The sequence below is a fragment of the Mchenga conophoros genome, linkage group LG1 (genome assembly GCF_057382185.1).
Source record: "Mchenga conophoros isolate Kocher_MC1m ecotype Shallow Benthic linkage group LG1, M_conophoros_male_GT1.1, whole genome shotgun sequence".
Classification (NCBI taxonomy): domain Eukaryota; kingdom Metazoa; phylum Chordata; class Actinopteri; order Cichliformes; family Cichlidae; genus Mchenga; species Mchenga conophoros.
Window position 1 is genome coordinate 25,483,969 of NC_140526.1, and position 14,783 is coordinate 25,498,751.

Sequence of the window (14,783 nt, forward strand, 5' to 3'; positions counted from 1 at the left end):
AATATACATGGATGTGGATGATTTATCTCCATCTGCTTTTCTTTACCGCTCAGGTCAGAAGCCAAGAAGACTAAGGTGAAGAGAAAAACCAACAATCCACAGTTTGAGGAGGTTTTCTATTTTGAGGTAGTGTGTCAAGAAATGAAAAAATATATATATTAACAATACAAATAAGTGTAATTGTCAATTTTCCAGTTTCATGTAAAATGTGGCCTGATTCACAATCCCAGTTCCTCTGAAAGGCCATTGACCTTATAATTCTCTTTATTACACTTGAACGAGGTTATTGATGAGTTAAACTGTTGTGTTTTACTTGGGGAGGGGTTATTCCCAAATTACTGATAACTATTCGTGAACAACACCTCATTTTTGTATCAAGTTAGAGGTTTTCATGGCTAGTGAAAAACCTCGAACCTCATATGTTCCTCCCACTGAATGAGCAGTGGTATTTGCACAGGCTTCACATACATTAAACACGAGCTGAATTATTGATTTTTAGAATCTAAGATAGTAAATTGTGGTCTGTATGAAGAGCATAACTACGTAGAGCCCTCATAGCTATTGACTCCAAGGCTTTGGGGCAGTGTGGCAATGCCAGGTGTTTGCTATCACTCTGTTTTTGACATAATATCCTGTTAGCTCACTCGGGCATGTTTGCTGGAAGTTTAGGAGCAGGTTTGCTTCCAAAGTGGGCTTTCAGGCAGCGAGGCATTAAAAAGACAGGAACTGAGGGGAGGCATAAGATAAATAATTGGGGGCGGGGGGGTTTGAGCTGTGATTACTAATTGTAGAAATAAAGCAGACATTGTAACTTTTACAAAAACAAGCGTGGCTAATAAACAAATGCTAACAAGCTAATGTATAGTTAGTATCAACAAGCTACAGTCATGTGAAACAGAAAGTTTTCACGGGATTTCGTGCACTCATGTGAAAGACTAAGTACAACCTTACTTCTCGGTCAGTATCATCAAGGTGCCGTTAATTAAATCCACTGATTAACTGATCATCAGCAAGTGTGATCACCTCTTTAAAAGCAGAAGTTTTAGCTGTTTGCCTTTCTGGAAAATCTATGTTTGCACAATGCCACGATCTTTATAAGAGTGGACGTCCCAGCAAATTCACCCCAAGGTCAGAGCGTTGCAATGATCCAAGAGGAAAAAAGCTTTTTTTAGATAGAAAAAAAACATGGCAGCACAGCTTAGCAACGTTACATGTGAACAAATTAGAAAAATGTTCTTTGGAAAAAAAAACACTCTCTTTGCATTAGCTTATATGTAAAGATATTTTTCATACACCCCCTATCACACTGACCCCGTTAACCCTCGCTCACTCTGACATTTTTGTGTTTGCTCCTCCTTCTCGCTGAGGAACTTACTCTGCCGTGGCCTCCTCGTTGCAGCACCAGCAGACAGCAGGACAAGACTGTGATTGATTCAGACAAACCAAACAATCTGGCCCATTGATTTCTAGCCGACAAGAACGTCCTATTTATTCCTAACCACCACATGAACACAACTGTGCATTGCCTGTCATGCTTTCAGCTGGCAGCACCTCCCCCCTCGCTCTAACATAGCCCATCCATCATATTTCTGTCATGTGATCAGATTTTTTGTTTCATTGCTTCAAAATGTCTTTTCTTACTGCCCCAAACCAGCGTGAGCGAGATCCTCTTTTGCACCCAAAATGATTTGAAATCGTTTTTTTTAAATAGGATGTAAACAAATTGAAACTTTCTCCATTTCTAGGTAACGCGGCCATTGAGCTACACAAAGCGGCAGTTTGACGTTGAAGAGGAGGATGTTGACAAACTGGCGCTGAGGTGAGTCAGTTTGCTGTCTTGTCTGTGCCGGGATCAGCGCTGAACTTGGCATGGCGTCAAGCCTCTCTGGTGTTTGATCGGTTCCATGCTCTTTGTGTTCAGGGTGGACCTGTGGAACGCCAGCAATCTGAAGTTTGGGGATGAGTTTCTGGGAGGTGTGCGTGTGCCCCTGCGGGTCCTGGGTCAGGCCGGAGTACACGACGCATGGTGAGAAAAAAACAGGGCACACATTCCACCCTCCACCCAGTCCTCGCTTTAGGATTACATGTTACAACTGTCCGTTTTTAATCCAGTCTAGTTTTAAAGATGTTATAAAACGACACTTTTTCCTGTGCAGGTACTTTCTGCAGCCCAGGGAGAACGGGGGGAAGTCTGTGAAGGTTGATGAGCTCGGCTCTCTGCGTCTGAACATCGTTTACACCGAGGACCACGTCTTCCCCTCCGAACACTACACTCCGCTCAGAGATCTGCTGCTGCACTCCGCTAATGTCGAGGTGTGTGCACCTGCTCTGCTAACCCCTCCCCCCCACTCAAGTACTGTTAATCGTGCTGCTAACCGCCGTTTCTCAACCCCCCTCCTCTGTGTTCAGCCCGTTTCAGCGTCCACAGCTCATACTCTCGGGGAGGTGTGTCGAGAGAAGCAAGAAGCCGCCATCCCTCTCGTGCGTCTCTTTCTTCATTACGGCAAAATAGTGCCTTTCATCAGCGCCATTGCTCATGCTGAAATTAACCGCACACAGTGAGTGACTCATTACAACTTTTAGACCAGTATTTGTTTGTTTTCACTCCAAATTCTCACTTTTTTGTTCTTTTCGCAGGGATCCAAACACCATTTTCAGGGGAAACTCGCTGACTTCTAAGTGCATCGATGAGACCATGAAGCTGGCAGGAATGCACTATCTCCAAGTCACGCTCAAGCCAATTATAGATGAGGTGTGACACTTTGATGTCAACACGTTTTTCATTTCCCCGAGTTACGTTTGAAAAATCTCTCATGAAATAATAATCGCACGCTTTTCTAACTCGCCACAGATCTGCACTGAACACAAGCCCTGTGAAATCGACCCCGTCAAGCTCAAAGAGTCAGAAAACCTGGAGACGAACAGGGTAAGAAGGAGAAACCAAAGAAGTCTGTTAGTTTGTGCCGGTGCGTGTTTTCTGACTCCTGCTCTTCACACCTCAGGAAAACCTTCGTCACTATGTAGACCGCATCTTCAACGTTATCACAACCTCTGGTGTTCGCTGTCCCACCGTCATGTGTGATATCTTCTTCTCTCTGCGAGAGTCTGCTGCCACTCGTTTCCAAGGTAACCTGGAGAATGAATGGCTTAGAGGGGGATGAAAAAAGCTGCTAATATGAAACAGGAAATAAAGGATGGTAAAGGATGTGCAAGATGTCCAAGGACACTTTTTTTTTCTATTCACTCAGAAACAGAAAGGCTTTTTATGCTCTGTTAAACACTTAAACCTCCTTTACAACCCTTAAGGTCATCTGTAACACATTATGAACTGTGTCTCTTATACTGTGCTGCCTCCTGTTGGCCATTACATGGCACTGCATTCATTCAGAACGAAGAAGCTTTTACATGTTTTCTTTGTGTGGATATCCTGCATCAGTCCTGTTTTTGTGAAGTTGTGGACTTTCAGAACAGGTCTAATCAAAACTTTCTGTTTTCTGCTCTCTAGTTGACCAAGACGTCCGATACACAGCAGTGAGCAGTTTCATCTTCCTCCGTTTTTTCGCTCCAGCCATCCTCTCTCCAAACCTGTTCCATCTACGACCGCACCATCCGGTGAGTTTGATGGTTAACCCTTTAACGCCTAGTGCAGGGGTGTCATAAATAAGGCCTGGGGGCCAGAATCGGTCCAGCAAAGACCCCAGTCTGACCCACTGGACGGCTTTGGAAAATGGGAAGGGGAGGCATGGATTTGGACCTTTTAACTGTGTTTTTTTTTAATAGTTTTTACAGCCTTTCCTACTAATAAAGACCTCCACCACTGCCTTTATAGTACACAAAAATAACTAAGTTGTAGATAAACAATAACAATTAAAACACAGAAAGGTTTGCAGTGAGATACCAGATCTTTTTCTGGAGCTTTACACTTTTATTTGTGCTGACAGATTTATTATTTGCCATATTTATTTATATTTATGAGCCAGATGTAGCAAATATTATTCATTTTTATTAATGTAATAAAAGTTTAATAAAGAACAAAATATTTTTTTTGGCAATTATTTCATGATTCAGAGCTAACCAAGTTTAAACATTCCTGCTTTACTTTTTTGTGCTCTGGTCCTGCTTGAGAATTTTATTTTATTCGCCTTTTCCTGCCCTCAGGACCCTGCCACTTCGAGAACCCTCACCCTCATATCTAAGACGATCCAGACCCTGGGGAGTCTTGCCAAGTCAAAATCTGTGAGTTTCTCAGCTCAGCGTGCAGTTTTTCTGTTTTCGTTCCTGTCTCTGAGCTGGACTTCCTTTGTATTTCAGTCTAAGTGTTCAAAAATGCTGACCTCTTGTCTCTTTACATACTTTTTTTTGTGTCCTTCAAGGCCAATTTCAAAGAGTCTTACATGGCTGCTTTTTACGACTACTTCAACGAGCAGAAATATGCAGACGCTGTGAAGAATGTGAGTGTTTGATCTTTGATTTTCTTTCACGTTTCTTGCATTCAGTGAATTTTTGCCTGTCAGCACACACACGATCAAATAGTCTTTTAGTCTTGCGTGTCACAAGTAGAATAAACACAGATGAACAGATAATAAATGAGTGAATAAAATGGTGAAAGCATTCATTTTACAGATATAAAAAAACTGGGATGGCACATGAGCCCGACCCAGACTTTTACCACAGCAATAAACGTTTTGATTGATGGCCTTCTTACGCTTAACCTCCACAGTTCTTGGATCTGATCTCCACGTCTGGAAAATGGGATCAAAAGAGCATTGAGACGCCAATCATGCTCAAAGAGGGGTAAGGAGCCTGCTTTCTAAAACTTTTTATGATGCAGACTATAAACAGCTCCAATACTTCTCCTCCGAGATTCTTCTTCGTTAGATAGGTGGTCATATCCACAGTGGCCACTTTATTAGGTATACCAGTTTAACTGTCCATTAAAGCAAATATCTAATCAAGAACTAATTTAAGCCAATGGAACGGCAACATCAAGGCATGCAAAAGAGCGTCTCTAAACACACAATACATCAAACATTGATCTGACCATCTTCTGATGACTGCTGGAGGCTGCTGCCCATATTTGACCATGTAATGAAGCTCAAATCATCATTAGTTTCTTTAACATGACAATGGGTTCACTGTATTAAACTATATTAAAATGCCCTCCACCCTCCCTGGATCTCAATCCGTCTTTGGGGTGTGGTGGAACGTGAGATCACATCATGGATGTGCAGCCGATAAGTCTGATCCCCCATTTCCCGTCTTTATGCAAAACTAACCTAATCTGACTGTCAGACTAGACCTTTGCGTTACAGTGAAGCAGATTCAGCCTTTACATACCTGACTCCTTAAAGTAAACATTTCCGGAAAAGCTCCATCTGAGGTAGTAAACAGATTCTTTTGTGCTGACACGTTGGCTGTTCTGATGTTTCTAATGAGGCATTAAAGAGGAGGAGAGTTTCCATTTGACATTAGTTGTGCCAGCAATTCACTCACCAGCATCCCCACCCTCTTTTGTTTCTGCAACTGTGCGTAGGAGTGTAAAACTCACTATAAAGAGGGTTGATGGGAAGGGGTCAAAAGGCACGAAGGGCAGGTAAGAGATTCTCTATATAAAGGCTTTGCCCCTTGAGACCCCCCTACTGTTTGTGCACTGTGTCCCCACCTAAATCAGTCCGGGTATTTTTTTTTCTCCCACCAACATCATGCGCTGTGGTAGATGCTGCTGCACTTTACTTTATATCTGACCTGTATACAAGTGGTCTGTCTTGTTGTACTATCTGAAACTCTTATTATCTGCTCTGGATTTTAATCTTTCTGCATTTACATGGCAGTAGACCGACGAATACACTGGCTGTAATGGTATAAAGTAAAGTGTACACATTTAAGCCTGCTTACTTAGGAAGTGTAACCAGTGTTGATGGCCATAATTTGTTGTTCCTCCGAATGCCAGACATGCTTAGTGTGACCGCAGGGGTGGGTTACTGCAGTGATTGTTAACCAAGGGTACAGTATGTCACGAGAGGGTGTATTTTATTAAAGTTAAAACACAAACAAAACAAAAATTATATTTTATATTTCATTTAGTTAAAAGTTTATAGTAAAATAGTAAAAAATAATTCAAAGTAATTGTCAAAAGGGGAAATAGCTAGCTAAAATAATTGCAAAAAGTATAAATTGGCAAATGCTATCCGGTTGTTCAGTGATGACGCGATGAATCCTACTTCCGGGCCTAAAGTAGTCTGCGTTTAATATGGCTTTTGTGTTGTTAACATGTTTAATGTTATGTATTTTCTTCTATTTAATCTCAAAAAGCTCCTAAAACAGTCAGTGATCACTGTTGACCTCCCTCAGCTTTTATTACCGCTAATCATTTATTTAAGCTCAGTTTTTAAAACCTTAGGATGTAACTACAGCCCAGCCCATGCAGCAGTATATGAATGACTAACCTCGTATTATGGATGGATTATCTCAGTTGTTCTCCTGGCTGAAGTTTGGTCCTTTTACAGCATCCTGCCATGCCATTACATTTGTTCCTGACCACCGAGAACACTCACGGTAACTTTTATCGAGTGGAAAAAAAGTTAGCTTGTTTATATTATGCTAACATAGCTGTGTCGCTAGCGGTCACGTAGCACATCATTATATACCAGCTAGCCCAACTTCAGTTGGGCTAGCTGTTTAGTTTTCTGTCTTCATTTATGTTGGAAGTGATAGCAGAGCTGTACGTTTTAATTTGTTTCCAAAACCCCGCAGTCAGGACATGCTATATTGTATTTAGAAGCTAGCGAGCTAACTCCCTGCTAACTTCTAACTCCGTTAAATGTCATAAATTCCGTTTTCATGGATGCCTGGATGTTAAACTCAATTGTTACACCTGGTAGAGCAGAACGCTGATCATTTTATTAAAGATGAAAGACTTTAGACAGTTTTTCAACTCTCAGTAATGCCATAGTGATCGATTGATATATGGACCTGCAGCGGAGTTTAGGTCCAGACACGGCTAGTGACGTCAGACTGAACAACCGGATACTGCTATAAAATGATGAAACTTTGGATATGACAAAATTAAGATTAAGCAATTTTATTTATTAGCTATACATATGCATTTACAGTTAAAATAGCAAGCTACAACTGAGTAAGACTCTGACTTAACATTACAGATAAAAAGGCAAAGTTTCCAATTAAACATGAAAAACTGTTAAAATTGGTCACTAAATATAATCAATAGCTGTTGAATGGAGTGAGCTAAAATATGACTAAAAAGGTAGTCAAGTCAGTCGTTAAAAATGTGGTTAGCAATTTAAATTGTTAGCTAAAAATTTGATTTATAGTGAAGTTAGCTCAATAAAAGTTAGTTGTCAGCTAATTATATGGTTAAACAAGCACAGCTTCTAGTCAAACACTGGTCACTAAACACAATACGTAGCTGGTAAATAGAGTCATAGCTAAATCTATAACTAAAAGGTTGGGAATGATTCGTTTAAAAAAAAAAAGGTTAGCAGTTAAAATCGTTAGCGAAAACTATGGCTTTACAGTTAAAATGCCTCAGTTTAAGTTAAACGCTAGCTAACAATATGAAGTTACCACAGTTTATGGTTAAGCATGCTAAACAGTTAAACTAAAGGTCAATTGTTAGCTAAATGGTACAGATTAACAAGCACAGCTTTTGGTAAACACTGGTACTAAACTAAATAGCTGTTAAATAGAATCATGGTTAAATTTTGACTAAAATGATTCATGATGAAAGTGTTAATTAAAACCGGATTTAAAATTGCAATAACTTTATAAAATTAGCTCAATAAAAATTAATTGTTAGCTAATGGTATGGATAAACATGAAACAAAAAGATAATATTGGTCACTAAACATAATGAACAGCTATTAAATTGGGTGTTAGCTTAAATTATGACCAAATGGTTAGAAATTATTAACTAAAAATATGGTTAGTTGTTGAAATTGTTAACTAAAAGTATGAATTTACAGTCAAAATAGCTAAATATAACTTAATTGTTTGCTAACAGTGCAAATAAGTAAACACAGTTTGTTGTTAAACACAACAAACAGCTAAAATTCATTACTAGACATAGTGACCAATAACTGGTAAATGTATTAGCTGACTGATAAATGGCAAGTAAATAGTAAAGACTGACTTAAAATTTGAGTTGTTGATGACAAAGGGGTTTTGACTCCACCTGACAGACATGTCAGGTGGACTACTGTGTGAGCATTTCTTGGATCACATATCTGCCCCCATCCTGACCCTTTATGTCCTTACTCTAGAGTCTAGACTGTGACCATATCGCTACTAAACACAACTGAGTTTCCAACACAGCTTGCAGCAGGTGTGAGACCAGCATGTTCTTCACTCTGTAGTAAAGAGTTCAAATTGTGTTGTGGGAAAGTGTTGGTGCTTTTGTATTTCACATGACCTTTGGCCCCTAAAAAGCAAAAATGAAAACCTTCTGCTGTTTACTATCCTTAAAAGGAGCATACCAGTGGTTTTACATGTTTTAACAATGAATTGTGTCTTTCACAAAACATTAGAAACATTTTAATACAATGATTTCAAGCAACAGGCAACCACTGGTTCCTTTAATTGAATGTGAATGTCAGTTTATAGAAATCAGAATACATCCTTGAAGATATCTAATCCATTATATTGGATATTTACATCATATTGATGGCATTAAGGCGCAAAAGAGAGTGACATGTAAACACAGTTTTACAAAACTTTAAAAAATACAATAACTTTTAAACAACTAAGAAATTGATTGGCTTATTCCCTAAAAAATGAGTGCTGATGATGTCATGCATCATTTTTCTTGCATTTCATCTCTAGCATGTATATTTTCATAATGAAATGGAATAAAGAGAAATCAGTGGTTATATGGAAGGCTGGAAATAAATCACTAGAATCCTGTTTTAGTCAGTGATTTATGCACAATTTGTTGGTACTGGGGTAAAATATGCAAAAACACTGGTACCTTTACCTGCTGACCCATCTCATTTTTTGACTCATAGGCTCATGATCTATGAGAGCTGTACTGTACTTAAAAAAAAACAAAAACATGTACAGCAGCAGTTAATTCAAATAACTGCCAGCATGTAACTGGAATGATTAATAGAGGACTGCAGCCGATCCCTTTTAAGCGAATAAAATGGCATTTACAAATAGCTTTTCGTCTTACACATTTAGGTAGCACACTTTCCGGCGTGAAGAAATAAAAATGCTCATCTCGTATTTTTCTTTCCCATTTTTGTACAGGTTCATGATAAAGAGAGCCCAGGGGAGAAACCGGTTTGGAATGAAAAACTTCAAGAAGAGATGGTTTCGTCTCACCAACCACGAATTCACCTACCACAGAACGAAAGGTGCGCTCTTGTGATCTGCTCGTGATCCCAGTAACGTTGTTTACTCACCTGATTGTGTATCATCAGGATGGTGGGGACATGGGACAAAATCTGCATACTCATCATCTAACATATGTGGAGGATATTAGGTTACTGAACACACATACATGAGCAGTTTTCAAATTCCTTAAGCAGAGGGCTATACTACTTAGAAAAATGGGAATCACAATGGTGGTTATCAACTTCCTTTGTTAAACCATATGACTTCCTATGAGTGCATCCTGCTGATAAAAGTCTATAAAGGCCATAAAAATAGAGATAGAGATTTGGAAATATAGCTTAAAATTATCTTCTGGGAGCTGCTCAAACATCATCCTACCTAATAATAATAATAATGGATTGCATTTATATAGCGCTTTTCGGAACCCCTCAAAGCGCTTTACAATACTACTATTCATTCACTCTCACATTCATACCTAGACAACATCTTGACATGGCCTGGCAGGCTGAACTCATTTCATGAACTGATGTGGAATAAACCAGCTGTGCTTTCTAATATCATCTTTTGTATTAGATCTTCCACATATGTAGATCTCTTTCTGATTTTTAAATGGTTACGTAATGAAGAAAGGTGAAATATCATCCTACAAAGAGAAGTCACAAGCTTATAATTGATGTTAAAACTGATCTCAACAATCTGCATGGGTGTAAAGTGTAACAAATTAAACATCTTAGAAATGGTAGCCAATTGTCTCTTTTAACTGTTAGATTAAAAACTTACGATATGAGTAAAACAATTTTTTTTCTTTAAAAAAAAAAAGTCCATATGAAAATACTACAACTCCTTATCACGACAATTTGCCACAAAGCAGAAAGCCTAACAAGAAAAGAAGCTGGACGGAACAGGTCAAATAAAATGTGTATTTACACCATACTACGCATCTCAATGACAGTCATAACAATCCAGTTTGTTATTACCTCAACAGTTCCATGTCTGATGTTGTTCCTGTTCCCACCAGGTGAGGGAGCTCTTTGCAGCATTCCCATAGAGAACATTCTGGCTGTAGAGCGGCTGGAGGAGGAGTCTTTCAAAATGAAAAATGTAAGGAACCCCCTGTGAGCCCTTGTGAAATATTTGAGGGTTTGAGCATTTGGGCCCAAATCTCTCCTACAAGTGTTTACTTTCTTACCTAACTTGCACTCTTTTCTTCCCACACTCCTCCTTCAGATGTTCCAGGTCATTCAGCCAGAGCGGGCGCTCTACATCCAGGCCAATAACTGCGTAGAGGCGCGCGACTGGATCGACATCCTGACCAAAGTCAGCCAGTGCAACCGCAAACGCCTGAGCACCTACCACCCCTCAGCCTACCTCAACGGCCACTGGCTGTGCTGCAAGCTCTCAGCAGACACGGCTCCCGGGTGTACGCCCTGCACCGGGTACATAAAGTTGCTAACATCTGCGCAGCTTCACATTCCTGTGCTTTGTTTCCGCTCTCTCTCATTCCATGCACGCTTCGTTTTTTTCAGCGGCCTCCCGGCAAACATCCAGCTGGATGTAGATGGTGACAGAGAGACCGAGAGGATTTACTCTCTGTTCAGCACATACATGACCAAACTGATCAAGATGCAAGGTTAAATGCCAAGCGCATGTTTTTTTTTTTTTTCAAACTTCCCACATTTGTGTTTTTTCACATTTCCGTCTCTCATTCCGTTTCCCGCTGCAGAGGCCTGCGGCAGTAAGTCGGTATATGACGGCCCCGAGCAGGAGGAGTACTCCACCTTCGTCATAGACGACCCCCAGGAGACCTACAAAACCCTGAAGCAGATCATTTCAGCCGTGCAGACGCTGGAACAGCAGCACACCAAGTACAAACGCGACAAGTTCAAGAAGACAAAGATAGGCAGCCAGTACGTGCACTGCTTGTGTTGTATTAGGAGGTTAAGTTATAGATGAATGCATTTATTGTATCTTTAACAAAGTGGAGGCGCTAGTTCAGAACACTGCAGTCACATATTTTTTCCCTTTTCTTTGTCCTCAGAGAGCATCCGATTGGAGACAAGAGTTTCCAGTGCTACATCCGCCAGCAGTCTGAGAGCTCCACCTACTCCATCTAGCCACAGCCCTGGATCCGGTTTCTGTGATGGACAAAACCAGCATATTTTTCTCTACTGCAGAAAAATCCACTGAAACTGAGCTCTGTGTCTGGTATTGAGTTTTGAAGCATTTCCCTTGTCTAAAATAACTTCCTTAAGACGCTTGTGGAAGCAAAGCAACCTTTCACCCCGATCTGATCCTGTTTTGAGAAAATGACAACTTTACGACTCGTTGCCAAACTCCAAGAGCCGCGTATATGGACCTACCTGCAGTTTCTCAAAGTGCATCGCTCCACATTCGGACAAACAGACCTCACTTTTAGAAGAGAGAGAGGAGAAAAAAGAGGAGCACTTGTGGAGGAAAGGAGGGATATGAGTGAAGAGGTAACCGTCTCCTTTACATGACGTGACGAGAGAACAAAGGTTTTCACTGGACAGTTCTGACAGTGACCAGCACGCACTTTAATCGCCTCCAAATCTTCGGACGAACAAGCCTCACAGCACAGTTTTCAGAAAACGACTTTTACCTCTTTGATTTGTGTGCGGTTATTTTAAATGTTGTTGAAATTGTTACCTTTCATATGCCGTCTGACGGACGAAGCTCCAGACGAGAAGGAATGACTGCAGCTTATCCCCTCTGCGGGTGATGTTATACCTGTGTACCTTTCACTTTCAAGCTTCTCCCCCCAGCGTCTTCGGGATACAAGTTCAGGGAGAGCCACAAAAAAACAAACAAAGGGATCGTCGGGCCCATTCACAGTCCAAGTGACTTCATTTAAGCTACCGAAAATCTCTCCACACACAGTTTTAGCCCACATTTTAAACCCTTTTAAAAGAGTTTTCCACGTTTTGTTTTTAAAGCTTTGGTCTGTCATTTGGTCGTCATGTAACCAGTACCCAGGTTGGCATTTCCCCCTCCCCTTGCCCGCACAGGTTATGCTTTAAATTACATCATTCAAAACCAGTTTCTTTAGATGCAGAAAATGTGCACGTGACAGAACAAGTCCTTTTACAGGTACAGCTGTACAGTGTAGTGGACTACTGTATGTTATACTGATACAAACAGAAAGGGAGACAGAATATTAGAGAACGCTGAGTACAGTGTAGTCCAGTACAAAACTGGCTTTAATAACTACAGCAGAGCAACTGTTTTGTGTCATAAGACACAATTTTCATCACTCACTGTCCATTTATGGTGGATAAATATAATTAATGTCAGAAAAGCAGCTTTAATGATGAAATGGAAAGACACTTTTCCCCGACACACAGCGCTGGGCTAAGGCCCCACAGCTTGACATTAACTCAGAGGCCTGTTTCACTCCTGTGTAAGCAGGAAAATAAGTAAAAGCCAGTCTACCCCCTTCAGCTATCACAAATGAGATCATTAACAGGGATGTTTTATTTTCAGATACACTTCTAATTATTACACAAACTAACATTTTAACCTGTCTTAGTTTGTAATTGTGAAATGGATAGAGTGTGACTGATTGTGTTGCCCCGCTGGTTACCTAATAATAATGTGGTTCTTTTGTTTCTGTGAGTTAGCCTCCCACTCCCTCCATACCTTGTCGTTTGAACTCTTATTTATATGCATTCCACTGAAAAGCTACCTGCTGTGAAGCGCCTCACCATCTATTGAAGGTACAGGATTTATTGTTGCTAGCCAGCTGTGTTGTGTTGTCCCACGCTTTCGCAAAGGCGGACGCATTTTTTGTCTTTCACTCCGACAGTGCATGTGAAGTGTAGACAGCAGCCTCTGCAAGCGACTACAAACCACGACTTTTGTATTTTCCGAATCCAAGTATGTGCTTATGTAGCCTCGCGGGTGTTCGCCCCCATGGTCACAGGATCCCAAACAGTGCCAGTTATCACTTTTCTAAAGTTCATTTTTGAAATATATATATAAATATATTAAAAAAATAAATAACTGTACTGTTTGTAAAACAGCTGAGCAACTAATCCAATTATATGTTTTTGTTTTTTGGGTGGGTCAAATAAGGACAACAATTTGACTCAACAATTTGACTCTGTTTTCTATCTTGTCATACGGAAATTTTGCTGTGTATCTGAGCTGGATGAGGTGTGTGTGTGTCTGTTATGTGGGTGTGTGCTTGTTTTTGTCAGTGTGGACACATGTGACTGACATGATGGGTTGTGTTGCCAATTGATCAAACAGTGTTACAGGTCAGGAAAGGCAGATCACTGCCTGTAATTATACTGAAGACACTGTTACTTCACTCTTGGCCTGACGTAGCGTATCCCCTCTTTCCTCTCATATACAATCACTGTTTCTTTTCAAGAAGATTTTGCCAATCTATTCTCCCCAGATGTCTTATGAACAGTAAAAAAATATTAAGAGAGCAGCCTGGGTTTAATCTCTTTCAGGTTTTCCTCCCCCTACAGGTTACTAACTCTCCTCAGGTTTATGAAACTCATATTTATTATAACTTTCATTCAAACCTTCCCAGAATTCCCAGCGAAGTTGGTGTGGGTATGACTCCTCCAACCCCGATACCCATAAAAGGAATGAATTATGCAATAACGGTGTTTCAGCATGCAATAATATTAACAAGCCCTCGATAAGCCTGTCAAGTGATCACAAATTAACAATGCACATCTGCTGATGTTTTGCAGTCAGATGCCTCTTCAGATAAACACATATTATAAAAGGGAGAACAGTGTATTTTGTACAAATATTTTAAAAGTATTAAAATAAGCCTGTTATTTGTGTACATAAAACAATTGAATGAATGGTGAAAATGTGATGTGTTTTCCCCCGAGTAACCAAATGAAACAATTATTAATGCAAATCTGGTGTGTGTCATTTATTACTTATCAGTAAAGTCTACTGTACAAACTCACATTAGCAGATTTATATTGTTTTGTTAGAATTGCCCTGCCTAAGTATGCCAATCTTGTAGCATCTCACTGATAAAGACGTTATTGCTATCATTATTAGCACTCAGAGCACATTACACTCCAAAAAAGGCCCACCTTAAACACGAAGTAGGAATCTTTCACCTGATGCCATAACAGATAATTTAAATGTTACACGTGAAATTATAAAGTGAGGTAAGTGGCAATGTGAAACCTAATATACAGCTTTTTTTAAAAAAAAATCTACTACATATTATAATCTACAAAATTATAATCTATCATAATCTAGTGAAATAATATAATAATAATTAAAAAAACATTTATAGTAGTTTAGCAGTGCCATCTTTTCTTGGATGCTTAGCAACGGCGAGACATTTGCGCCATTTTTTTCTCGTCTTTTTTGGCGTGACGTTTGTGTGTGTGTGTGCGCGCGGTGGGGGGGGGGGGGGGTATTAATGATAA

The 14,783-nt window shown here is 40.0% G+C and overlaps 1 protein-coding gene across 2 annotated transcripts in view; it reads left to right on the forward strand.

Annotated features, from left to right (window-relative positions):
- rasa3 (RAS p21 protein activator 3) overlaps positions 1 to 14,254 on the forward strand; it is a 40,160-nt gene extending 25,906 nt beyond the window's left edge. The window contains exons 7-25 of one of the 2 annotated variants that reach the window (XM_085271770.1): positions 54 to 126; positions 1,746 to 1,819; positions 1,922 to 2,026; positions 2,157 to 2,313; positions 2,410 to 2,558; positions 2,638 to 2,752; positions 2,852 to 2,926; positions 3,003 to 3,126; positions 3,506 to 3,612; positions 4,159 to 4,236; positions 4,374 to 4,451; positions 4,721 to 4,794; positions 5,534 to 5,593; positions 9,265 to 9,371; positions 10,370 to 10,452; positions 10,579 to 10,787; positions 10,878 to 10,981; positions 11,075 to 11,258; positions 11,390 to 14,254. In XM_085271770.1, coding sequence (XP_085127896.1) covers positions 54 to 126; positions 1,746 to 1,819; positions 1,922 to 2,026; positions 2,157 to 2,313; positions 2,410 to 2,558; positions 2,638 to 2,752; positions 2,852 to 2,926; positions 3,003 to 3,126; positions 3,506 to 3,612; positions 4,159 to 4,236; positions 4,374 to 4,451; positions 4,721 to 4,794; positions 5,534 to 5,593; positions 9,265 to 9,371; positions 10,370 to 10,452; positions 10,579 to 10,787; positions 10,878 to 10,981; positions 11,075 to 11,258; positions 11,390 to 11,465 — 2,032 coding nt within the window. In that variant the 3' untranslated portion in view covers positions 11,466 to 14,254. The remainder of the gene's footprint in view (positions 1 to 53; positions 127 to 1,745; positions 1,820 to 1,921; positions 2,027 to 2,156; positions 2,314 to 2,409; positions 2,559 to 2,637; positions 2,753 to 2,851; positions 2,927 to 3,002; positions 3,127 to 3,505; positions 3,613 to 4,158; positions 4,237 to 4,373; positions 4,452 to 4,720; positions 4,795 to 5,533; positions 5,594 to 9,264; positions 9,372 to 10,369; positions 10,453 to 10,578; positions 10,788 to 10,877; positions 10,982 to 11,074; positions 11,259 to 11,389) is intronic. The other variant, XM_085271780.1, reaches the window with a different exon arrangement.
- The last annotated feature ends 529 nt before the right edge of the window (positions 14,255 to 14,783 follow it).